General features: G+C 41.9%; 1 protein-coding gene across 1 annotated transcript in view; it reads left to right on the forward strand.

The window, feature by feature from the left end:
* The window catches only part of LOC121851647 (carcinoembryonic antigen-related cell adhesion molecule 5-like), a 44,770-nt gene extending 24,271 nt beyond the window's left edge, over positions 1–20,499 (forward strand). The window contains exons 7-13 of the mRNA XM_042345717.1: positions 3,025–3,300; positions 3,391–3,651; positions 10,903–11,023; positions 15,596–15,651; positions 15,926–15,982; positions 18,283–18,323; positions 19,867–20,499. Of these exons, the coding sequence (XP_042201651.1) occupies positions 3,025–3,300; positions 3,391–3,651; positions 10,903–11,023; positions 15,596–15,651; positions 15,926–15,982; positions 18,283–18,323; positions 19,867–19,983 (929 nt within the window). The 3' untranslated portion in view covers positions 19,984–20,499. The remainder of the gene's footprint in view (positions 1–3,024; positions 3,301–3,390; positions 3,652–10,902; positions 11,024–15,595; positions 15,652–15,925; positions 15,983–18,282; positions 18,324–19,866) is intronic.
* Positions 20,500–27,401: the final 6,902 nt, after the last annotated feature.

The raw sequence follows: 27,401 nt of genomic DNA on the forward strand, positions 1-27,401 counted from the left end.
TCATAGTCTAAGATGACATTCCAAAGCAGTGCTCGGGGGAGTGTGGCATTTTCTTGTTGCGGATGGGCTCGAGAGGCTGAATGCCTTATCCCTGTTCCTATGTTGCTATGTTCAGAGCTGCCGTCCTTCAGACGAGATGTTAAACTACAGCCCGTGTGCATGTTCTGGAGGACATTAAAGCTCATCCACTGCACGATTCGAAAACAGAGGAACCCTAATATGGAGATTCCTGGCCGACAATCCCTCAAATAAAATTAGTCATTTGTTTTGTGACTGTCTGTGGGACAGAAGCAATTTGGCTGCTGCGTTTGACTATAAATACACAGTAAATCCTATGAAGCACTTTGAGACTTCCTCCTGACATGAAAGACTCTATATCAAATGTAAGATTACCACTTGTTCATTTGATGCTGAGAAATGTGTTATTTTAAAGTTTGCCAAACGTTTAACTGTACTGAGTGTTGATGGGTAAGTCTTGCGTTTGATTTTGTGAAAATTTTAAGAAAATAACAGGAGCAGAGATTCCTGGCTACCGGATTGACCTTGTGACGTAAAATTTGTTGTTTTACGTCATAAAATGTACCTATAATTTTATGCCATTTTTAATTTACAGTTAAACTACAAGCAGTGCTGCTTCTCTGCCATTTTTCTTCCCAACTAAGTTGCAACTTTACTGTCAAAAGTGAATATTTAGAGAGTTCAACAGGTATTTTTAAGGAGAAAGAATATTATGTGATAGTTAACAATAGTTAACAATCTCAAGAAGTTAAAACAGAAGGGAGTGAATCAACCCCACATGCTCTCTTTATCTCCCTTTCAATACTCTTTTTATAAATTCCATGTATGTAAGAATGTGCAGGACTGGAAAGGCTATGATGGTCTATCTCAAAGTAAAGCAACATCAAAATTACATTTATAGAGAGCCTTTCACGTCGGGAGGATCTCCCAAGGCGCTGGACAGTCAGGGGTCAGGACGCGAGCATGGGGGAGGGATGGGATTGGGTGGAGGAAAGCCAGAGAGGTGGTTTAAAATAATATAATCCATGACCCATTCTTCTGAATTATCAAGGGGCTTAATTCATTATAATAACGAGAATAATCCTTGCATTTGATATGGCACTTTATCACATCACCGACCCATCAAAGCACTTCATAGGATACTGTGAAGTGATGTCGCTTGGTGTATTTTCTGGGCAAATATGATAGTCAACTTTGCAAACAGCAATCTCCCCGCCAACTGCCTCAGAGTGAGGGGTTAATTTTATTTGTAGGATTGTCACCCTGGACACCAGGATAGTGGGGTCCTGTAGCTCAGGGGTTAGAGCGCTCGCCTCGCAAGTGAGAGACCGGGGTTTGATTCCCGGCAGGTGAAACATTTCGTTACTCCACACACCTCTATTTACCTTCACAGTAAGTAAGAACCTGTTATTAGTCAATTGGCGGATTGCTTTTCTGGGGGTAATAATTCCTTACATTATCCTTACAATGGCTTGAAACTACAACCTTCTGATTCGGGGATGAGAGTGTCACTAATTGAGCCGGGCTGACACACTATATTGTTCAAGGACGCAAACAAACAATACATTTATCACTCAATCCACAACTGTTTGTGGGACACTGCTGTGTGCAATTGGCTGCCACATTTCGCCCAGTGTTCTGAGACATCTCGAAGACATGATAAGGAGCAAAGGATTATTATTATTAATGTCCACCTGGACAGAAGCCAGGATTCAATATCTCAGTATAAGGGTCGGAAGCTAGTCTGTATTAGAGACAGTTTTAGGTTAGTCCGGTATGGAATCCTGGAGTTCAGTGATTAGAGAACTCGCCTCGCAAGTGAGAGACCTGGGTTCGATGACTGGCAGGGTGAAACCTTGGGCAAGATTCCTGACTACACATGCCTGATAATAATCCCTCAAGAAAAAAAATTATTATTTGGTCACTCAATCCACGACTGCTTGTGGGACACTACGTTGCAAAATTGGTTTTCACGTTTCGCCCACAAGTATACAGTCAGATGTCAGATGTATGCAGATGTCTAGAAGACATGAAAAGCACTATATCAAATTCAAGGATTATTGTTATTATTAGTTTTAGGGTTGAGTCACTATTAGTTCCTTCAGTATTATTCTTGGATCAGTATTCGGGACGGTCAGTTCGCTTAATGTGGTTATTGATTATTACAGCAAAGTAAAAAGGATTGATACCAATGACATTGTGGAACTCTCTTTAAGGGGGTCCTGTTATAATGTAGAATTTACTTCCAAGACATGGATTGTCTTCAGCACAAGAAAGGAAGGCTTCGTACATAACAAACATGTACAGCAGCTGATGCAAACTGAAGTGGTGACCCTGAAGTTGGGCTGTTTGTGGTTCAGGAATCCAAGCAGTCACCGTCATGTCATCACTGACGAGCAGCCACTGCTGATCACACTGCGCTATGAGGCAGATTACAGTGTTATGGACTCCAGCAATGCCTTCTGATGGGGTTAAAATTCTCCTGATAAAGGTCCGCTGTGTCAGTCCTTGGGTATGTGGCAAACAGATCATGATACTATAATCATCCTTGTATTTGATACAGTGCCTTATCACGTCTTCGAGACGTCTCAAAGTGCTTCACATAATATACAATAAAGTGTAGTGACTGAATATTTTGTAGGGGAAATACGGCAACCAAATGCGCACAGCAGTGTCCCACAAACAGTCATGGATTGAAGTGACCAAATTATTAGTATTTTTTTTGAAGGAATTATTACCCCCGGAAAATTGATCCACCGATCGACTAACAACCGGGTTTCTACTCACTGATAGACAAACAGAGGTGTGTGAGTGTGTGTGGAGTCAGGAAACTTGCCCAACATTTTATAACCATATTATATATTATAACAGGAGCCCCTTAAAGAGAATTGCACAATGAGCTACAGCACTATTAAAACAGAACAGAAACCAAAAGAATAACTGTCAAAAAGTTCAGCATAACAACTGGTTTATAATTGTATGATTCTATTATCATTCTATTTACAGAGAAAATCACCAGCGTCACCGTAACACAGAACATTCCCAACCCGATAGAATACAATGACAATGTGACACTGACATGTGATGTTAAAGGCACTGTTGAGTCACGGTTGTGGTTTAAGGATGAGAGAGCTCTCCACAGCAATGACAGGATCACAATCTCCCAGGATAATGCCACCCTGACCATCATCAGTGTGACTAGAAATGATGGTGGAACGTATCGGTGTGAGGCAAAGAATAGCTTTAGCTCTGTGTCCGGCAGCCACACACTGAGCATTGCGTGTAAGTACTCAGTCACCTCTCAGAATAAGGCTTCAATGTTATGCTTTACGTTCGGTGGTAATAAAGAAGCCGTTCTTGTGTCTGTTGCAGATGGACCAGACACCCCTGAGCTTACAATCACTGGGACACACTCAGCAGAACTTGGAGACTCTCTAACATTGTCTTGTTCTGCTCAGTCAAACCCAGAAGCTCAGTATCAATGGATATTTAATGGCACCGTTCTGTCACATACAAGTTCAAATTTCACCATTCATCAAATAAGCCAGAATGATCTTGGGAGGTACACTTGTCAGGCTCGTAACAACATTACCTTAAGAGTCAATGAGACAACATTAAACGTAACTTTACAGGGTAAGTGAACGTACTGTGCTGTGATGTGCTATCATGATGTGGTCATGATATTTCTAGCTTTTCTACGTTGGGAGCTCAATATACTCTTCTGTATAGTGGTAGCAAATGCATTGCATTGATATTCAGCACCAACTCTTGTGTTTCAAATGCAGCGATGTTTTGTAATTTAATAAGTTATGAATAGTTATCAACATCAGAAAATCTAGAATTAAGAGTGGAAGTTGAAAAGTAGTTTCCATGTGATTCACAGAAGACCCCGTATGCAAATTTATATTTATATTGCCACTCTTTAATCCAGGCCCAATGATGCTCTGTCTGCTTGACATGAACATACTGACATACTTGAAGAAACAAATGCTAGGGTTTGCTTTTGTGCTTATCTTTGTGGGTAATTTCTGATAACTGTGGTGGAGTTTGATTGCCTCATTGTCAGTATGGCTCAGTTTGTAGCACTTTTTGCCTCTGAATCAGACGATTGTGGGTTGAAGCCCCACATTGGAACCTGGAACCCATATAGTCGAGGCAGTCACTCCAACGCAGTGCTGCGGTGTGATGTGTTAGAGGCGCTGTCCTTCGGATTAGACGTTAAACCAAAGAATGCCGTGACTGTCCACATAATCATTAAAAATCCCACAGTACTATTTGAAAACAGAATAGAGTTTCTCTCTCTGGGTATAATGGCCAATAACAACAAGAACAAGAACTTGCATTTATATAGCACCCCTCACGTAGCAGCATTCCCAATATTACCCTGAAGACCGCTGGGAATTACACGTGTCAGGCTTTAAACAGTACCCAAACATCGGAATTCATGTCATAAGTACATAAGCAGTATTGTTACATGACGTAAAAGACTTTCTGTACTTTATTTTTTACTAAAAACATCATTAAGTGGCCTGGCGTATGCTGTACAACTGTAACAAATTGACAAAGATTGCAATCTGAGATAAAATGAGAAGGAATCCTGAAAAACAAAGTTGGAGAAGATCCAACAGTGGTGGGTAACAACAACAACAAGATTCCATTTATAGAGCGCCTTTCACGTCGAGAGGACGTCCCAAGGCACTGGACAGTTGGGTCAGGACCCGAGCATTGGGGGGGAAATGGTGAGGGGAGTGAATGCAAGAAGTGACATTGACTGTGACCCAGAAGTAGGCAGTTTTGTTTTGCCACAAACCAGCTGTCATTTTCTCTTCTGTGTTTATGGTCAATGAATACACAATATACAATGAATAAGCACTGACTTGCAACTGAATCCCTTGATAGCGCTGGTTGGGATTTAATAACAATAATCCTTGCATTTGATATAGCGTCATATCGCATCTTTGAGACGTCTCAAAGTGCTTCACAGGATACACTGTGAATATATTTATTGGGTGAAACGTGGCAGCCAATTGCACACAACAATGTCCGACGAACAGTCGTGGATTGATGTGACCAATTTTTTTTAGGAATTATTACCCCTGGAAAAGCGATCCCCCTATCGGGTTCCTATTTACTGCTAGATAAACAGAGACGTGTGGAGTAAGGAAACGTGCCCAACGTTATTAACGTCCACCTGGACAGAAGGCAAAATTTAATGTCTCATCCTACCCTTGTATTGTCCAGTATAAGGGTCGGAATCTGGTCAGTATTAGAGACAGGTCAGTTTTAGGTTAATCCCTGTGGCAAGTTTCCCTACTCCACACACACACACATGTCTGTTTACCTTGCAGTAAGTGGAGTCCTATAGCTCAGTGATTAGACATGCCTGATAATAATCCCTCAAGAAAAAAAAATATTATTTGGTCACTCAATCCACGACTGTTTGTGGGACGCTGCTGTGCGTAATTGGCTGCCGCGTTTCACCCACAAAAAATACAGTCAATTTACTTCACAGTATATTCTGTGAAGCGCTTTGAGACGTCTAGAAGACGTGAAAAGTGCTATATCAAATGCAAGGATTATTATTATTAGTCTTAGGGTTGATTCACTATTAGTTCCTTCAGTATTATTCTTGGATCAGTATTCGGGATGGTCAGTTCGCTTAATGTGATTATTGATTATTACAGCAAAGTGAAAAGGATACCAATGAAGGACTGATACCAATGGAACTCTCTTTAAGGGGGTCCTGTTATAATATGGAATTTACTTCCAAGGAATGGATTGTCTTCAGCACAAGAAAGGAAGGCTTTCGGATTAGTTTATAAAAAAGCACAAACCTTTGCACATACCAAACATGTGCAGGAACTGATGCAAACTGGAGTGCTGTAGCTCAGTGGTTAGAGCACTCGGCTCACAAGCGAGAAACCTGGTTCAATTCCTAGCAGGGCGAAACCTTGGGCAAGTTTCCTTACTCCACATGCCTGATAATACAACAACAATAATCCCTCAAGAATAAAAAATAATTTGGTCACTTGAATCCACGACTGATTGTGGGACACTGCTGTGCGCAATTGGTTGCTTCATTTCGCCCACAAAAAATGCAGTCAATTCACTTTACAATATATTCTGTGAAGCGCCAACTTCAGGGTCACCACTATTATTATAATGGTGACCCTGAAGTTGGCCTATTTCAGGAAACCAAACAGTCACAGTCATGTCATCACTGACGAGCAGCCACTGCTGATCACACTGCGCTATGAGGCAGATTACAGTGTTATGGACTCCAGCAATGCCTTCTGATGGGGTTAGAATTCTCCTGATAAAGGTCCGCTGTGTCAGTCCTTGGGTATGTGGCAAACAGATCATGATACAGTGCCTTATCACATCTTTGAGATGTCTCAAAGTGCTTCACAGTACATACAATAAAGTGTAGTGACTGAATATTTTGTGGGCGAAACATGGCAGCCAAGTGCACACAGCAGTGTCCCACAAACAGTCATGGATTGAAGTGACCAAATTATTAGTATTATTATTTGAAGGAATTATTATCATCGGAAAATTGATCCACCAATCGACGAACAACCGGGTTTCTACTCACTGATGGATAAACAGAGGTGTGTGTGAGTGTGTGTGGAGTAAGGAAACTTGCCCAACATTTCGCTCTGCCCAGGAATCGAACCCAGGTCTCTCACTCTGGCGAGTGCTCTAACCACTGAGATACAGTGATATTAAAACAGAAACCAAAAGAATAACTTTGTCAAAACGTTCAGCGTAACAACTGGTTTATAATTGTATGATTCTATTATCATTCTATTCACAGAAAAAATCACCAGGGTCACCATAACACAGAACATTCCCAACCCAATAGAATACACTGACACTGTGACACTGACATGTGATGTTAAAGGCACTGTTGAGTCACGGTTGTGGTTTAAGGATGAGCGAACTCTCCACAGCAATGACAGGATCACAATCTCCCAGGATAATGCCACCCTGACCATCATCAGTGTGACTAGAAATGATGGTGGAACGTATCGGTGTGAGGCAAAGAACAGCCTTAGCTCTGTGTCCGGCAGCTACACACTGAGCATTGCGTGTCAGTACTCAGCCGCCTCTCAGAATAAGGCTTCAATCTTATGCTTTACGTTCAGTGGTAATAAAGAAGCCGTTCTTGCGTCTGTTGCAGATGGACCAGACACCCCTGAGCTTACAATCACTGGGACACACTCAGCAGAACTTGGAGACTCTCTAACATTCTCTTGTTCTGCTCAGTCAAACCCAGAAGCTCAGTATAAATGGATATTTAATGGCACTGTTCTGTCACACACAACTCCACAGCTCACCATTGATCAAATAAGCCCGACTGACCGTGGGAGGTACACTTGTCAGGCAGCGAGGTTTTGTAATTTAATAAGTTATGAACAGTTATCAACATCAGTGAATCTAGAATTAAGAGTGGAAGTTGAAAAGTAGTTTTTGTGCGATTCACAGAAGACCCCGTATGCAAATTTATATTTATATTGCCACTCTTTTATCCAGGCCCAATGATGCTCTGTCTGATTGACATGAACATACTGACATACTTGCAGAAACAAATATTAGGAGTTGATCTTGTGCTTATGTTCTGCTAACTGTGGTGGAGTTTGATTGCCTCATTGTCAGTATGGCTCAGTTTGCAGCGCTTTTGCCTCTGAATCAGACGATTGTGGGTTGAAGCCCCACATTGGAACTTGGAACCTGTATAGTCGAGGCAGTCGCTGCAATGCAGTGCTGGGGTGTGATGTGTTACAACAACAACAAGATTTCATTTATAGAGCGCTTTTCACGTCGGGAGGACGTACCAAGGCGATGGACAGTTGGGTCGGGACCCGAGCAGGGGGGAGATGGTCAGGGTGAGGGGAGGGAAGGGAGGGAGCGAGGAGGGGGGAGATGGTCAGGGTGAGGGGAGGGAAGGGAGGAGCGAGGAGGGGGGAAATGGTCAGGGTGAGGGGAGGGAAGGGAGGGAGCGAGGAGGGGGTAGAGAGTCGAGAGTGGAGCTGAAGGTACGGTCGAAGAGAAAGGTCTTGAGACCGGCCTCGAAGGAGGAAAGGGAGGAAGCGGCGAAGGCACTGGGGATAGAGTTCCAGAGCCTCGGGGCTGAGAGGCTGAAGGTGGATGGTCGGGCGGTTGGGGCGGGGGATGTGGTGCAGACCGGAGCCAGAGGAGTTAGAGGTACTAACGGATGAGTCGTTAAACCAGAGTCCTGTGACTGTCCACATAGACATTAAAGATCCCACAGTACTATTGACAACAGAATGGAGTTTCTCTCTCTGAGTTTCATCGCTAACAACAAGAAGAACTTGCATTTATATAGCACCCCTCCTGTCAGGTCACGTCTCAGAGCGCTTCCCCCAAATAAAATTGGTCATTAACTGTTCATGTGGTATTGTTGAACATAAAATAGTTCCCATATTTGTCCACAAAATATCAGTGCACTTTACATTACATCCTGTGCAGCGCTTTGACACATCTCGACAACATGATAAGGTGCTATATCCAATGTAAGGATTATTAATAATTATTGTGTTGGATGATTGTGTGCCTTGGAGGAGAATGCTAAACTCCGAAAATCTGTCTACGGGCCATTTGGGTCTGTCACCACCTTTCTCTGTCTATTTCCCTCTTGGTCTCCCTCATTCTTAATCTCCCTTACTCTGTCTTGTCTATAATAATAATTGATAATAATAATTCTTGCATTTGATATAACTCCTTATCACGACTTTCAGACGTTTCAAAGCGCTTCACAGAATTTACTGTGAAGTGAATTGACTATATTTTGTGGGCGAATCATGGCACTGTCCCACAATCAGTCGTGGATTGAGTGACCAATTTATTATTATTTTTTGAAGGAATTATTACCCTCCTTATATAATCTCCCTTACTCTCTCTTGTCTATCTCTGTTTCCCTCTCTCCCACTCATCTCTTTTTTTCTCTCTCTTTCTTTCTCTCTCAACCCTTTAGTTTTCCCCTTTGTCTGTTTTCATACATTTACAGAATCGGGTTCATTCAAAATCCTTTAACTGTATAAGTGCAGTTAACTGCAAATGTTTAAAGTTGACCCAGCAATGCAAAGAAATTCTACTGAACTCATAACGGTTTAGGGATCTCAAACATATCTGTGCCCTTATATGTTTATAACCTCTAAATATAACCAAAAATAGTCATGAACTGCAGCGTTCATGAGTGGATAGTGAAAGGGGGAGACAGAGAAAGGGGGGAGATAGTCAGACGGACAGACGAGAGAGAGTGGAACTGAGACAGAGAGAGAGTGAGGAGCCTGAGAGACAAACAGACAGACAGACCTGGAGAAGACGAGGAGAAAACACCCTCCCTCTCTATCTATCTCTCTCTCTTGCAATGCTAACATCAATTCCTGCACATTGTGTGTGCCTTTGACTTGTATTACGCAGAAACCAGCAACAACAACAAAATTACATTTAAAAAGCGCCTTTCAAGTCGGGAGGACGTCCCAAGGTTAATAATAATAATCCTTGTATTTGATATAGCGTCTTATCATGTCTTTGAGACGCTTCAAAAGATACACTGTCAAGTGCAGTGACTGTGTGTTTTGTGGGCCAAACATGGCAGCCAATTGCGCACAGCCTTGTCCCACAGTCGTGGATTGAGTGACCAAATTATTATTATTTTTTCATTTTTAAATATTTTTAAAGGGATTATTACCCCTGGAAAGCGATCCGCCAATTGACTAACAAGAGGGTACTGCTCAGTAAACAGAGGTGTGTGCGTGTGTGTGTGGAGTAAGGAAATTTGCCTAACATTTCGCCCTGAACAGGAATTGAACCCGGGACCTCTCGCTTGCAATACAAACTCTCTAACCACTGACCTACTGAACGGCACAATAAGTGTCCCTGACTTCACTCAAAGTGGAGTTTCCTGCTCATTTTGTGCAGGAATTGACATCAGCAGAGACCTGATGATTGGAAGTTAAGAAGTTGGGCGTTATAGCGCACTTCACTTATAGCGCTGTCACTAAAACATTGGGCCCAGTTGACCATATCTAAACCAAGGTCTCACTGTGAAAGTGACAGTGACAGTTTCACAGAACAAGCAACGGGAAGCTTCCAAGACAATCTCCTAAGCCTTGACTGCTGCCAACCTGTGCCTAATACTTTCCAGGGTTAGAGGCATTCATCTGAGGAGAGAATGTTATCTTCATTCCACACAAAGGGAAACTTTGATGCATATGTGGAACTCTGTCTGTGTACCCTTCAGCATTCTGGCCCTCAGAGAACAGAGTACAAAACTCTCATTCTCACCTTCAAAGCCCTCCACTGAATTGCTCCCTCCTCCTTTTTGACCTTCTAACCCCATATTAGGCTGCCCGCTCCCTCCTCTGGTGGACACTGTCTTCATGTCTCCAGCACTTCCCGCCCCACCATTGGCGGTTGGGGATTCAGTATCTCTGCTCCCACACTCTGGAACTCTATCCCGCAATCCCTCAGCCTCACCGCCTCTCTTGCCTCTTTCAAGCCCCGTCTAAAGACCTTCCTCTTTGACCGTGCCTTCGGTCTTTAGACGGATTTCTGGGTGATCTAAATGAATGGAGGAAGGAACAAGGAAAAGAAGGCAGTGAAATATAATGTTGCATATCATTATGGCAAGAACCATTCTCTTACACATGTGAATACCATTAGCTATTATTAATTCATCTTTCTGCTGGAAAGCTGTAGATAGGTCATTGATGATTCAATTCTCAGTCTGTTGAAATCAAACTACATTTCACACCTGTTCCCCGGCATTTAAATATTTGTATTCGGGTAACATTATTTATCTGAAATTGTACTTTGTCTCGTCTGACTGGAATATTTGATTTTATTATCTTACAGACAAAGGCAGTCCTCCTAACAGTTTAAGCGGTGGAGCGATAGCAGGAATAGTGATTGCCTGTATTGTTGGCGTTGCTCTGATTACTGCACTTGTCGTATGGGTCGTCAAAGTAAAAGGAAGGTAAATATTTCTATAAGAATCTTAATGTTACTTTATTGTGAATGTGGTAAAGAACGCCTCATTCTTTATGACTGTCTGTATTTGTTATAATCGTTTGCTGCTTCATATCCAAGTTTCTCTCTTTTTGCTGTGATACATTCTCCATGTCATATCCTTTATGTACCACTTGATCGTGTGATATAGCTGTGTGCAAATTGGCTGCCGTGTTTGCCTACAAAACACACTCAGTCACACCACTTTACAACATATCTTACGCTTTGAGAAATTTCGACGTCAGGATAAGGCACTGTATCAAATGTAAGGATTATTACGTAGTGCCGATTGCCTCCCTTTTTGTATTTCTTATTCTATGCAATATTACATTTGTATAGCGCCTTTCACATCGGAAAGGGGCTATACATCCCGAGGTGCTGCTCGTCAGAGACTTGGACCCGATTTGGGGATCGGGTTTGGGGAGGGCAGGGAGGGTAGGAGGGTGGCCGAAGGCTCAGGCAAAGAGGATTTTGAGACGCACCCTGAAGGAAGCAAGGGAGGGAGCGAGGGGAATGGAATGTGGGTTAGAGTTCCCTAAGGTGAAGGCCCAGCTGATGATGGTGGGGTGGGTGGGGTGGGGGACGTGAAGTAGGCCGGAGCCTGCTGAGCGGAGAGCGCGGACAGGCTATTCTATGAAAGCAATGTTATTTCCTTGCTGCCAGAAAAGTTTAGGTTTCCAGGGATTGCAAGCAATGCATTTTGCTTTCTTGCCCTGCTGGAATAAGATTTCCATTTGGATATATTTGTTGAAAGAGAAAAAACTAGAAGCTGACATTCTGTTTACATTTATATTGATGCCTTGTGCCTGTAGTTCAACAGCAACACATATTAAACTGCATATTCACTTTTAGTACTTTTAGTCTGTGGCTCTCGCGTAAAATTATTTCAGAAGTAAATGCTTTTAAGAACCACCAGTTCTTCCTGGAGATTCACTCATCAACAACAGCTTATATAGCGTCCCTCACATGGTGTAGCGTCTCGGAGTGCTGTGACGGAGCCTGACACCGAGCCGGGGGGAGGAGGTGACCGTGAGCGTGGTCGAAGAACAAAGTCTTCAGGCGTGATCTAAAAGAGGGAAAGGAGGTGGCAAAGCGGAGGGATAGGGGGAGAGAGTTTCAAAGCTTCGGGGTGTAGTGTCTGAAAGCCGGAGCCAACCGAGCGAGGCAGTGGGTAATGGGTTGGGGAGAAAGTAGGTCGGGAGTAGGGAGGTGCAGGGCCTGAAGGGATTTGTAGACGGGTGAGAAGATCTTGAAATCGATCCATTCTGTGATAATGGAGCCTGGCGCGGATTGGTGTGATGGGGTAGAGTTTAGTGTGGGTTATAATAGTACTCTTCCATTTGATCTTGGATCTTCTCCCATCATCGAAACATCTCAAAGCGCCGTAAACGATTTTTAGAGCAAAGTGTTGGCAACTAAAGAAGGTTTGGTATTTTTTGGACCCCGAACTGCCACATTATAGTGGGGCTTCACTGTATTATGATAATATCCAATCCTTAATATTAAATTATTGAAAATGTGTACTTTCACACAGAGTTGAAAAGAATTGATTATTGCAATTAAAGGTGATAACACTGGCCTACCCTAATCCCTGTTCTACCACTTCAGATACTTTGCACTTAGTCTCTGCAACGTCCCTCTGACTCATTTCTTCTCTCTTTCAAGGTACCCTTATTTTTGATCAGTTTCCCCCTCCACAGTCCCTAAATTTTCGCATGTCTCAGGCACCCGGCTGACCAAATAGAACAATCCTTCAGCTCGCACCCTCAGTTCTGGTGTTGGTTGAGCGCTTTGGAATGTTCTTCTGACATGTGTATTGTAGAGTCCTGTAGCTCAGTGGTTAGAGAACTTGCCTCGCAAGCGAGAGGCCTTGGTTCGATTCCCAGGCAGGACAAAAACATTGGGCAAGTTTCCTTATTTCACACACACGCCTCTGTTTTCCCAGGAATCCGGTTTTTAGTGGATTGTCGGATCGCTTTTCCGGGGGTAAAAATTCCTTCCAAAATAAAACAATAATAATAGTAATTTGGTCACTCAATCCACGACTGTTTGTGGGATAGTGCTGTGCCCAATTGGCTGCCGTGTTTCACCCATAAAACACACAGTCAATTGACTTTACAGTATATCCTGTGATGCACTTTGAGACGTCTCAAAGACGTGGTAAAGCGCTATATCAAATTTAAGGTTTATTATTATAATAAGGGAAATGCAATCTAATATTCAAAAAAAGTTTAAAAAAATGACCATATATACTTTTCACTAGAAACTGGAACTTTTGAAAATCGAGACTTCTGACTATTTGTCTTCTATTTTTGCCTTCATACGTTGTGATTAATAAAACTTTCACTTCACTTTTCTCTTTTCATGTTGTCTGCAATTTATATTTACATTCATGTGCCTCGGTTTATATGTTCTTGGATAAGCTGCTGTCTGTTATGTGCAAATGATTAAACTAATGTTGTACTTGTTATTGGAATCAGTGTTGAAAATATTTCTTCACCAAATACCCATGTCTTTATCACCAAGCTATCTAGGGATGCTATCTGTGTTTTTTTTATAAATATGTCTTAGTAAATCAACTTCCAAACAATATTTCCTGTTCCCCAATGGATCACCAGATACTGTAATAATGTATCATGTTCAGATACAATCAAATATCTTTATTTATTCATCTGCATCAACCCATTTATTGCAGTTTCCACCTGTCCTCATATTCTTGCTTGTACATTTACCTGAAATTTATTCAATGGAACTCACAGCGCAAGTAAATCAAAATTATATAACCGTTCTTATTAATGGTGTGTGAATACTAATCAATATAACAGTCATCTTGGTTGCATATCATTTTTAGTGCAATAGAATTATAATAAGGGTTCAATGAGGTTAGCAGAATGTTCTTGTTGAGGAGTCTGTCACCAGGAATACAAATATAAGATAGCAATGTCGCATTTACCTCTACTTGGAGACCTGTAGCTTATTGGTTAGAGCACTCGCCTCAGAAGCAACAGATCTGGAAGGGCGAAATGTTGGGCAAGTTTCCTTACTCCACACACATGCCTCCATTTACCAAACAGTAAGTAGGAACCCGGTTGTTAGTCGATTGGCACATCGCTTTTCTGGGATAATAATTCCTTCAAAAAAATATAATAAATTGGTCACTTCAACCATGACTGTTTATGGGACGTTCTGTAGCGCAATTCACTGCTCCGATTCGCCCGCAAAATATACAGTCAATTCACTCTACAGTATATTCTGCGAAGCATTTTGAGACGTCTCAAAGACATGATAAGGCACTGTATCAAATGCAATGATTATTATCATTATGACAATGCAGTCTGGTGTGCAGATGGAAAGCACTCTTGGGATTTGCGAGTACATGCTGTAGCCTGCAACAGGAGTAAGAAAACTACAACCTTCACAAAATAGAAGAAAGATGTTTATCACCAGAGAAGACACGTTTAACAGGGAACCTAAAGGAGATGTTTAAAATGATAAAAGGACTCAATAAGGTTCTCTCTCATAAATTGGCTGTTCCCACTTTAAGGGCATCTAAAAGAGAATTTAGGAGGAACTTCTTCCCACAGAGAATATGGAACTTGTTGTCTGAAGCAGTGGTTAAAATTGATAGTATAGATGCATTTATTATATTTTTGTCAGCCGGGTGTCTGACATATGAGGAAACCCATCACTGGTTTGAGAGCATCCAAACAAAACTGAGAGTTTAGTTTCTTACAGCCCATTGAAATTCCTGACAAATTTATTGGAATGGAATGTCCACTCCCTCCCTGGAGGGAAGCAACTGCTTACCTCATTACTGCATTAAGCGCAGGTTGGCGAGAGCCAAGGCTTGGGGACCCCCAGTGTACACTGAGGTAACTGTTGGAATCTAAGCTGCTAAAAAAACATAGCTTGCAATTGAGAGCGCTGTCTGGCAACTTTCCCACTGCTTGCCCAGCGAGGACCACCCTACCTGTTAGTTAGGGCTTTGGCTGCAGGGTTAACAGGAGCTGAGTGGGAGGTTTCCCTGCCCCCAGTGACTGGTCTTTCCTTCCATGTCCTGTTGATGAGCCAGGGTGGGCTGTGCTGTAATCAGCAGTGCCCTGGAGTACTGCGGACCCCCCTGGCTCAGGAACTGGACGACTTAGATTGCCAAAAATCTCATCTTGGAGCCAGTTTAGCCAACCTTCCCCCATCCCCTAACACCCCACCCCCCAGGAGGATAGTGACCAGTTGTCATCTGACAAGCGTAGGTTTTGGGCCTCACTTGTAGTTTGATTAATAAGTACCAGGAACTTTCTGCGCGGATTAAAATGCATTTAAAAGGAAGACGGGTATACACATTAGGGAGAAGGGAATAGAAGGCTGTGGGAGGGAGTAAGGAGTGGGTGGACCCTCATGTGGAAGTATAAACGGCAAGGTCACAGTGGGCCAAATGGCCTCTTTCCCTGCTGTACAGTCTATGTAAATCTATATGTAAATCTATGTAAAATACTCTTGTTGAGAAATCTACAAGCCGATCTGTTGTGTAACATTCATTTAGGGCGAAAAGTGGATCACATCATCAAAATGGTGTCACAATGGCTGCAACAGGAAACAGTAAGTAAACTAGTTGTAGCGTATAACAAGCTGCTATGCCAACGCAACATTTCAGTAATTTGGCTTAATTGAAATGCTCTAATTTACCATTTAATATATTGCTACACCCCACTGTAGCTTTGAATTAACAAAACTAATGTAATCCTCATATCATGCTTTGCAATTAAGCTCCTTGCATACTTACTACGAGAACAAGACGAAGCTTGAGCCTCCCTTTAGAAATCAGACACCCCAAAGTGCGTAGGTCTAAGTTCTATCATATTTTTCGACACAGTCCCTCCATCACAAACAGAATATGCCACAGTGCAAAGGAAAGAGCAGAATCTTCAATGTAAGTAGACCTCAATTAAAGTTTCTGAACATCACTTTCTACTTTGCTCATGTTTCCCCTCGCTGTTATCCTCCTGCACATTCATGCATTTCCTAAGCCAACTTCAGAATGACTGTGTGTGTGGACTCAATCACAGACTGACAGCACTGCAGTCCAACACAGAAGCTCAGATTAATTTATAGTTTGTGATTCCAGACACATGTATCTTTCAATGTCTGATGTACCACAATGACGTTTAACTTGTCTATTCTATTTCCTTTAACCACTTCAATACACTTCTTTTGAATGGCTTAAGTGGCCACAACTCAATATGATTTGACTCGTACTGTACCAACATGGCTTGAGGACAACCTTTTGCTGGTTATGGAGACAGAGAATCTATATTCTCTGCAGCAAATGTAATGTGACTCTTCCCTGTAACAATGGGCAACATTCTCACTCACTGAGAAAATGTTGGATGTATTGGCTGAACGGACCTTCACAACCCATTGAGGAGGCAAACACACAGCTGAAATCCATGAGTTAAACATCTCAGCTTTGACGATATGAACTCAGAGATTCGTGGTAAACCCTAATGATAGATAAATGCCAAGACCACTACATTTTGGCCTGGAACGTTGAAATGACTGAGCACCTCTACAACTCCTTCGGCAGTTTCATGGAGGAAACATGTTGAACAGAGGCAGAAGGGCATTCAGAGGGCAAGTCATTATCGAAACCACTATTACAAAGCAGCTGACAACAGAGAAGATTCAGCAGAAGCAGTCTGTAAACATGGTTCCATTTATGATCTTAGATCTCCCCATTTGGCAATCTGATCAGCCGTGATCTTATTAAAGATCTTATTAAAGATCTTATTAAGATCGGGACACGCTCGAGGTGCCGAATGGCCTACTCTTGCTCCTATTTCTTATGTTCTTAATCTGCTATGAAATAGGCTTATATGCACTGTATTATTAATACAGTATGTCAATAATCTTTCTTTTTTCAGTTCCATATTATTCTATGATCTGGTAAGAGTTCTTTAAAAGTATGAGGAGTTTGATACAGTTCGATAGGAAGGAATGTTTTCTACTGGTGACTCAACGGCATCAATTTAAGCTCACTAGCAAATGAGCAAATGGGGAGCTGAGGAGAATTTTATTCACACGCAGAGTGTTTAGAGCTTGAATTAATGTTTGCTCTTTCTTAAACGTATCTGTCACAGATTTTCATTTACAGAAAATTCCAACTCACAGCAAAAAGGATTTCAGCAATAACCTACATTTTATCTACGTTAACATTTCTTAAGACTGTGACTGGCTTACATGATTTCAACAGATTGGAAAAAGGATGTGGAAAAGACTGGCAGTCAAACTTTTATAAGCTATAAATTAAGAAGTCATTCATTCATTCGGAGGAATGCTAAGTATATTCTCTTTCAGTTATTACTGTACATATATGTTTTTGTGTTGTTGCTATTCTTCTTTATCACATTGAGAGTTTCAAACAATTGATCTCTCGCTATCATCTGCCACATCACATGCCTCTTGCCTCCAGCTGTACTTCCAGCTAAACAACTGTAACTACTTCAAATACGATCCCCTAAATTCAACAGAAAAAAGTACAAACACAAAAACAATCCATTATTTTTAGGAGGGAATGAGGGAGAGATCTCTCACTGGGATAATTGTACCTACCAGCTGCCAAGGAGTAATGTTGACAGTAGTCATGGAGAAGACAGATTCCAGCGGTCCTGTTGTTCTCCGTTACAGATTTAAGACAGCATCTGACCTGCAAAATAGGGCAATGGTTGCTAAATGGAATAACCAGTCTACAATAAGGAATAATTACTATATGTCCACTAAAAATTATGTCTATGTGCACTATTTTATTGAGAACATTATTCTTATTGTTTAAAATTGAAGTGGGTACAGACATTCAGATTATTTTCACTCCCATGTTAAAAATAGGACTTCTGGTTTGATCCAGTTCACATTTTCACTCATATTCTGTTACCCTTCACCGTTTGTATGTTCCCCTTATCGGAAACTGAGGGACTAAGAACAGAAGTTACCAGTTTGTAGTCAACAAACTGTGCCTGGACTCTACATTAAACAATTTCTTTATACAAATGAACTCCATGAGCACAGTTTGTCTGTCATTTACTCAATGTTGACTGTGAAAATCTCTGTGATATGAACCCTTTTGTTCCTGTGAGAAAATAGGAAGTCCGTCTGAAAGAAACAGGTCTTCACTGTAAACCCACACTTTCCTATGAATGCTGCTTTGTCCAATAACATGTATTTTTTGTCTTACAGCACCGCATCAATCTAACAGTGGAGCCAATACAGCCACAGCGGTAAGACACATGAATTCTCTTTCTTTTTACCTATTATTTTGATAAACTGCTTAATAGTTAGCTCAGTCGGTTCAGCCTCTCTACCCCCACCCTTTGGAACTCCATCCCACAGACTTCCGCCTCCCTTCCCTTGCTCCTTCAAGACCCATCTCAAGACCATCCTGTTTGACCAACCGCGCCTCCAGTCACCCTCCTACCCCCATCCTATCCACCCCCTGATCCCAACCACCAGCTTGGGCGCAGATCCCTGACTGTTTGTGTTGTTATCCGAAGGATAGCAACTCGACAATGCAGCACACGCCGAGCACTGCACTGGCATGTCTATCATTATTATTATTATGTGCTTGACTATACGGGTTACAATTGGATTGAAGCTTGAATCCACAATCTTGTAACTCAGAGGCAAGAGATCTAGAAACTGAACCAGGCTGACACAACAACAAAATTACATTTGTATTGAAGGTGGTGAGGTAGAGGGACTGTGGGATGGAGTTCCAGAGTGTGAGGGCAGAGGGGCTGAAGGCCCACTCGCCAATGGTGGGGAGGGGACATGAAGCTGACCGGAACCCGCTGAGCGGAGAGAATGGGAGGTTGGTAGGTTAGCAGGTCACAGAGTTAGGGGGAGCACAAGGCTATGGAGGACTTTGAAAGTGAGGACCAGGATCTTGAATTGAGTGATGGGAAGCCAGTGGAGTCGGGCGAGGATGGGGGTGATAGGGCCACAGAGCCTGGTGGGGGAAAGGACAGTTCTGGATGATCTGCAGCCTATGGAGGGAAGAGTTGGGGAGGCCAACAGGCAAGGAGTTTGCCTCGATGTTTTGAATACATGTATGAGGGTTTTGACGGCCTGCGGTGTGAGACAGTGGCATAGCCGGGCGATGTTGCGGAGTTGAGGAAAGGCAGAGCGGATATGGGGGAGAAAGTATAGTTGAGGGTCAAACAAGACGCCAAGGTTCTGGACTGGCTCAGTAAGGTGGAGTGAGCATCCTTGGATGGTGATGCTGTCAGCGAGTGAGGTGTACAGGTGCTGACGGGAGCCAATCAGGAGCCTCGTTCTTGATGTTCAACTGAAAAAAGTTAGTTTTCATCCAGGACTTGATGTCCGACAGACATTCTGTCAGGTCAACAGTGGTCCTGGAGTCGAGGGTGGAGGCAGAGAGATACAGTTGGGTGTCATCCGCATACATGTGGAAGTTGACCCCATGTCTGCGGATGATGTCACCAGGAGGAGCATATAGATGTTGAAGGGGAGTAAGGTCAGAGTCCTGAGGAACTCCACATCAGAATCTTAAACACCAAACAAACTGCCATATTTCCGCACACACCACTTGAATAACTTCATAACAATAATCTTTATGTTTGATGTGCCGCCTTTCACTTTGGGAGGACATCTCAAGCGTTTCACAAGATTAAAGAGGATTCATTGTGTATTTGGAGAACAAACCTTTTGCTACGATTTGTGTACTATAGTTGATCCAAACAGTGTGTGTATATATATATGTATATTTGTGTGTATGTAAAATACTATTTATTCTCCTTTCAGAACCGAGACAATGAAATTGTTTATGCCCAACCTCATCTTCTTCAAGGAGGTGCAACGGCCCCGAAGGCAGCAATTAATGATAATAAGACAGATTATGCTGAATTGAAATTCAAGTGATTCAGTAAAACAAAGGCTGAACATAATTTAATTAAAAATAATTATTTATTACCAACCTTTAGCAAAATTCTATTGTGCATCATAAATGCCCAATATCGTAACTTTGACGAACTGCACAAATTAACAGGAAAAACTGTTGCAAATGAATGGGAAGAATGTATCATATCTTTATTTTTCTTTTATGTTAAATGTTTTTAAAGTGGTGGAAAGGCACTATAGTTTATGTTGTTATCTTTACATTGCAGTGCCAATGCTTTGTATCCCTGCACATAAGTTCCAGCCTCAAGTAGAAGCATAAATTTACAGCACAGAATAAGACTATTTTCACCCACAAAATATAAAGTCACTACACTTTAAAATATATTACATGAAGCGCTTTTCGACATCTTGAAGTTGTGATAAAGCGTTATACCAAATGCAAGAATTATTATTATTATTTGGCCCATTATCCCTATGTTGGCTCTCTTAGGAGCATAACATAACATGTAGGAGCAGGAGTAGGCCATTCGGCCCTTCGCGCCTGCCCCGCCATTCAATCATGGCTGATCTTCTAATCTAACTCCAGCTAATAACCTGACCCTGCCTTATCCCCATATCCCTTAATCCCTTTTGCAAACACTCCTATTTACCTGCATTTTTCCCCACACCACTGTTGTTTACTCGTTTGTCTATCTAGTTCCCTATACAGATCACCACTCAACCACCATTCCCGTGGGGGTATTCCATAATCCTAACCACATTCTCCTAACCTTCCCGTGTGCTCACTATCTTGAATTGATGCCTTCTTGTCACTGACTCACTAACCAGTGGAAATATTTTGCCTATTGACTATCAAAATCCCGTCGGAACTTAAAAGACCTCAATCAAGTCACCTCTCAACAACCTTCTTTATTCCTGCAGAAAAAGTCCCATTTGCTCCATTCTCTGCTTATAGGCCAAACCACTCATCCGCAGTATCACCCTAGTAAACCTCCTCCGTACCCCTTCTATAACCTTGACATCCTTCCTAAAGTGGGGTAACTAATACTGCACACAATATTCTGAGGTCTAACTAACGATTTACATAAATTCAGCATTAGTTTAATGTTCTATACGGCTAGGATTTCATTTGCTTCCTTGACAGCTTTGTCCCACCTTTAACTATAATAAATGTCAAACCATTTTATTATAAGCAACAGCTGGTAGAAAAGCTATTTTTTTCAGCTAAAAACATAATGTTGCAATATAACTTAAATAATGTGAGACAATTTTGGGCTGTTTCAAAGTTGCCCTTTTCAGTAACAAGATCTGAGATGGTATAATAAGTATATGTTCTTCAAAAAAACATATCTGTTGGCAAACAAACAGCACTGAATAACTTAACTGCATGTTATTTAATTATCTGCAATGGTTCAAAAAATATACTTATGGATATATTTACAGTAAAATATGATCTGCACTATTTTTGTGTATATATGCGCAGTAATATATCAGTAAAATAAAGCAGTTGTGAATCGTTTTTCCCCGTAGTTAGATACTGTAAAATGAAGATCAACTGTTTTCTCAGCTTCAGATCCACAGGGGTTTCATGACTGGAATGAAATGAGGCCTTTAGGTAGCGCAGGTATAAGGAACAGAATCTCAAATTCTTACCACATCAGTACTATACTTTTATGTAAACTGCAATGATTCAGAGTGCCTTTTTCCATTATCAGTTGATTGTAAATACCATTCAGATATCATCACATTGTGCAATTTGGATCTGATAAAGGGTTGGTAATAAATGGAAAACTGCAGACTAATGTGGATTAACAACAAAACTTTGAACATCACAGCGAACTCTGGGCTGGCTTGCATGTTCTTATCTATTGTTGTTAACTCAACTTTCTGTCAGCATTTTGAATGTAAGATATAATGTATATGAATATGAATATGTACACGTAAAACTGTATACACAGGAAGACACACACTCCAATATTCTAGATAATCTCTACCACTTTACAGACAAGACCATGTAATTTTGTTTAACACCTATTTTGTATTCAAATCTAATCTAGAAGAAGCAATATAATAATTCAGTTTCAATTCAGGAACAAGTGTCTTAATTTCTACTTCAACATATTTCAAAGGAACCTTTCTGGAAACTGTTGTCAATTCAGTCTTAAAGACACAGTTCTGTCAACTCAATGTAAGCCTTTGTGGGTCACAGAATCATAGAATTATACAGAACAGGAGGAGGATATTCGACCATCATGTCCATGGACAGCTCTTTGAAAGAGCTGTCCAAATTAATCCCACTCCCCCGAGCTCTCCCTTTTGCCCTGCAAATTTGTCCTTAAATGTCTGTCTACTTCTCTCTTTATAGTTGTTATTGAATTGGCTTCCACCACCCTTTCAGGCAATGAATACCAGATCCGAACATCTCACTCTGTGAAAAAAAATTCTCCTCACCTCCGACTCTTTTTGGCAACTATTTTAAATATCTAACACAGAAACTAATCACTATCCATTGTGTAAATACATGTGATTTAGCTTTTTCACAGGAAGGTTTGTTTCTGCAAAGGGAAGTTTGGACTTCCTTACAATCTCCAACTTGAGTTCAGGAACAGGGTTTGATAAATGTCCAGAAAGTGCAGTATAAGTACACTTTGTCAAGCTGATCGCTATGATTAATGTCTAACGGTCATGTACAACATCTTAGCTTTGTTACATCATAACTTCTATATATATGGATTTGCAAACAATTATAGGGTCTCCTACAATCTTAAAATATGCATATAGGTGCACCATAGTGTATACATTTGTACGTGTACATATCACATACAAAAAAATGTAATTTAATACGATCCATAAATATACACTATACTATAATAATTACTCAGCCTGTGTTAAATGAGCACCATATCAAAAAACACGTTGCATAAAAGACTTGCTTTCCAACATTTAGGCTGATTGATATAGCAAAAATACAGAACAATTTTGTGTATTCAAATAAGTTACGTAAAATATTTTAGTAATTTTCAAATGAAGCAAACATTTTCTTTTGTTACTTTTCAACATGAAAATCGCTAGATTTTAAAATTGACAAAAATTAAAAAAGTTTTTATGCTGCAATCTGAATTTCCACATGTCCGATCCTGTGCTGGATATCTCATCACTGTGATAGCTAGAGTTTTGAAATCTACACTTACATTTTAAGCCTCTGCTTGTTAAATATTTCCAGTTGATATAGCTGATATAGGTCACAGTAATCTTGGACCAAAATGTAGCTTTCGTTTGTAAGAACTATTGTCTTAAATTTTCAGATTGCTCAGAAGCATGGAAAACATAAACCTACAATTCATTTAAGTTAGATGTTTTTTCCAATGTTCTTAAATAGAAGCGAATTTCACAATTCTGGGCAATCTTAAATTGTGGACATCTGATAGTGATCTAAAAGAAAAGTTAGGAGAGTGACAATGCGTAATTCAAAAAAAGAAACTATTTCCTCTGGTGTGTGGGGGAATCCAGAACAAGGGGGCATAATTTTAAAATTAGAGCTAGGCCATTTAGGAGTGAAATCAGGAGGTGATTTTTTACCCAAAGAGGAGTGGTAATCTGGCACTCTCTCCCTTAAAAGGCTGTGGATTATGGCTGGATCCATTCACATTTTCAAGAATGAGGTTGATAGATGAATAAGGTCATTATTCAGGGATATGGGACATGGGCAGATAATTGGACTTGAGGTACAGTTCAGCCATGATCTCACAGAATGGTGGAACAGGCTCGATGAGCTGAATGGCCTCCTCCTGTTTCTATGTTTCAAGAATCAGATAGTCTAGCTACAGGAACCTAGACATACACATGAGGGAGAAGGAAATAGAAGGGTGTGGCCGGGAGCAAGGCATGTGTGAAGATTCATGTGGAGTATAAACTTTGGCACAGACTGGGCTGAATAGCCTGTTTCCGTGCTGTAAAATCTATGTACATTTGTGTAGATACTAATACCCAGCCTTGGTTAAAGAAAAGCGCAGAATTATTTCTATAGCTAAAAAAGGTGATAATTTTTTATGATTACTTTTTGCAGAATAATGCAATATTTTTTGATAAAACTTTCTTTAAATCTCAGCACACATTTTGAGTACATACTTTATTTTTTGGTGTGGGTGTACAAGAAATGTAAAAACTACTATTATCTGAACTCAACACAGCTGTTTTTTCTATTCCCATTCTTCACAATAATCACTTGGCCAGGGCTGAAATTTGCATTCATTTTTTGGGAGGAACGTTGCTATGTGCAAATGTTGTTCACCCACAACAAACAATCACACCAGTTTACAGTATATACTTGTGAAGCACTTTGAGACCTCTGAATTTCTTAAAGAAAAAATCGGTCACTCAATCCACAACTGTGTGGGACACTGCTGTGCGCAATTGGCTGCCGCGTTTCGCCGACAGATATACAGTCAATTCACTTTACAGTATATTCTGTGAAGCGCTTTGAGACGACTCGAAGATGTGATAAGGCGCTATATCAAATGCAAGCATTATTATATCAAATGAACAAATCATTATTATCATTATTGTATAAGTAATAGCAAATGCTTTATTGGAAAACTATGCTTGGATCAGCACTAATATATATTAATGTTTAAGGAAAGATTTAAAAAAAAGCAAATCAACACACAGAAAAACTCTAGAAAAAAGATTGCCTTATGTTTAAAGTTCATTTGAAATGATTTTAATTGTGCTTACCAAAAACAAATATCAGCAAAGATTCTCACTAGCAATATAGTTTTCTAATTACCTTGTCTGCCTTGTCTAAAATCCTGCTTGAAAGTGATATGTGAAGATTGGGATAAGCTTCTGAGCTTGCCTTCTAAAGTGCAGCCTGGATCTGTGTATCTCTCAATCCTTATTGTTCTTCTAATTATCAATATATAATTTTTATAACGCAATGAAATAAACAAGTCATAATATACACATTTGAGTTTGCTTCTGATTAACTCCACGGTCTTGCTCCCATAGGCCTTCGGCCACACTCCTACCCCCACCTCCCTGCCCTGCACCCTTCCTGACATGAACTCCCAACTCTCCTCTCCGACCTCCTAATCCTATGTCAACCACTCCGCTCGACCTCCCCCGTACTTCCTGCCCCACCATTGGTGGTCGGGCATTCAGAATCTCAGCTCCCACCCTCTGGAACTCTATCCCGCAATACAGCCACCTCACCCCTCTCTTGCCTCTTTCAAGTCCCATCTAAAGACTTTCCTCTTCTATCGTGCGATTGGCCTCACTACTATCCCCACCCCACTGCCCTGCATCCCTCCTGACCCCAAACTCCCAGCTCGAGCCCAAAAGCTCTGACTGTCTTTGCGACATGAAAAGTGTTATACAAGTGTAATTTGTTGTTGTTATTAATTGTTGGATGAGACTGGGTGGCTGGGTGGGTCGTCAGTTAAAATGCTGAGGGAAAGCTTGCCATCCCAGAGTGCAGGTGAAGAGTGTGAAATAATGAACTCGGCCAGTTCCTGTCAATGAATATTCAGTATTTACAATTAAATATATATAATATAGCAAAGCATCTTGACTGGAATTCAGTGATTAGCTGGATGAATGGTGGAACAAAATGGGGATAAGAAACAGCGTCCAACACTGAACAAACTGAGAAACACAATGTGAGAGAGAGAGAGAAACTGGAAGAAAATATAGAGTATACAAAACCAATCTATTAATAAAGGATGTGCTATTATTCTGCAGGCACTGGCCTGCCCCACCAACAGAGGTCAGGCCTTCAGCCTCTCTGCCCCACCCTCTGGAACTCCATCCCGGAGCCCCTCCCCTCTCTTACCTACCTTCAAGACCTTTCTCAAGACTCTCCTTTTCGACCGCACCTTCGATCATCCTAACCTCACCCTCCCTACCCTCCACCTCTCTGATCCTAACTCCCAGCTCGGATGCAAAACCCTCATTGTCCAGCTCCTTGGAACGTCCTGACAATGTGAAAGTCTCTATGTAAATGCAATTTTGCGGTTGTTATTAATAGCTATTCTCCTGTGCTCTGGAAAGCTGCATGCGAGGAATCCTGTAAAGCGCATGTTTTTGCTCTCTCCCTGTCATCTGGCACTGTTCCTACCCCTCTCAAAACAGCCACTATCACTCTCACCTTGAAGAAACCTTCCCTTGACCCAACACAGCTATCCAGCGACTGGCCCATCTCCAACCTCCCTTTTTTGTCCAAGGTCCTTGAGAGAGGCGTCTCCTCCAAGACTCGTGCTTTCCTCTCTTCCCACTCCCTCCAATCGGGTTTCAGTGCTGCCACAGCACAGAAACTGCTCTGGTCAAAGTGACAAATGACATCCTGACCATGTATGACCAGGGCTCCCTCTGCCTCCTTCCTCTTCGATCTTTCCGCCGTTTTTGACATTGTAGATCATTCAATCATCCTCCACCGCCTCTCATCCCACCTCAAACCTCCAAGGTTCAGTGCTTGACTGGTCCTATCTTTCACAGCGCCGCCACTTCGTCTCAGCTAACGGCTTCTCCTCCAGCCCCCGCACCGTCTCTTGCGGCGTTCTTCAGGGCTCTATCCTCGGTCCCCTCCTCTTCATTCTCTACATGCTCCCCCTTGGTGCCATCATCCGCAGACACGGGGGTAAATTTCCACATGTATGCGAATGACATCCAACTATACTCTATATTTTCTTCCAGTTTCTCTCTCTCACATTGTGTTTCTCAGTTTGTTCAGTGTTGGACAAGAGATAACTTTCTCCAGCTGAACCTCAGCAAGGCCGAGATCCTCCTGATTGGCTCGCGCTAGCGCCTCCGCACCTCGGGCACTGGCAGCATCAGCCTCCATGCCTGCACACAACCTTACTAAGCCAGAGTAACCTGAGTATCTTGTTTGACCCTAAGCTGTCCTTTCTCCCCCATACCCACGCCATGACCGGCACTGCCTACCACCACCTCCGCATTCGTCACCTCAGGGCTCAATTACAGGAAATTCCCTCCTCATTGGCCTTACCAACTCTTCCCTTCACAAGCTGCAGATCATCCAAAACTCATCTTCACTTTCAAGGCCATCCATGGCCTCGCCTCCTCCTACCTCCCTGACCTGCTGACTCCCGACCAACCTGCCCGCTCCCTTCGTTCAGTGGGCTCCGGCTGCTTCATGTCTCCCTCCCGACCCGCCCTACCATTGTTGGCCGGGCTTTCAGCCTCTCTGCCCCCACACTCTGGAACTCCATCCCACGGTCCCTTGGCCTCGCCTTCTCCCTCGCCTCCTTCAAGGTCGGACTCAAGACCCTCTTCTTTGATTGTGGCTTCGGTCACCCTCCCACCTCTCTGCCTTCCCTCACCCCTATTTCATGCTCGGGACCTGACCCCTGACTGTTCAGCGCCTTGGGACGTCCTCTATTTATTTTTGTTGTTATTCTTCTTGGTCAGCCAGGAGTCTTGAC

The sequence above is a fragment of the Callorhinchus milii genome, unplaced genomic scaffold (genome assembly GCF_018977255.1).
Source record: "Callorhinchus milii isolate IMCB2004 unplaced genomic scaffold, IMCB_Cmil_1.0 Scaffold81, whole genome shotgun sequence".
Lineage (NCBI taxonomy): Eukaryota > Metazoa > Chordata > Chondrichthyes > Chimaeriformes > Callorhinchidae > Callorhinchus > Callorhinchus milii.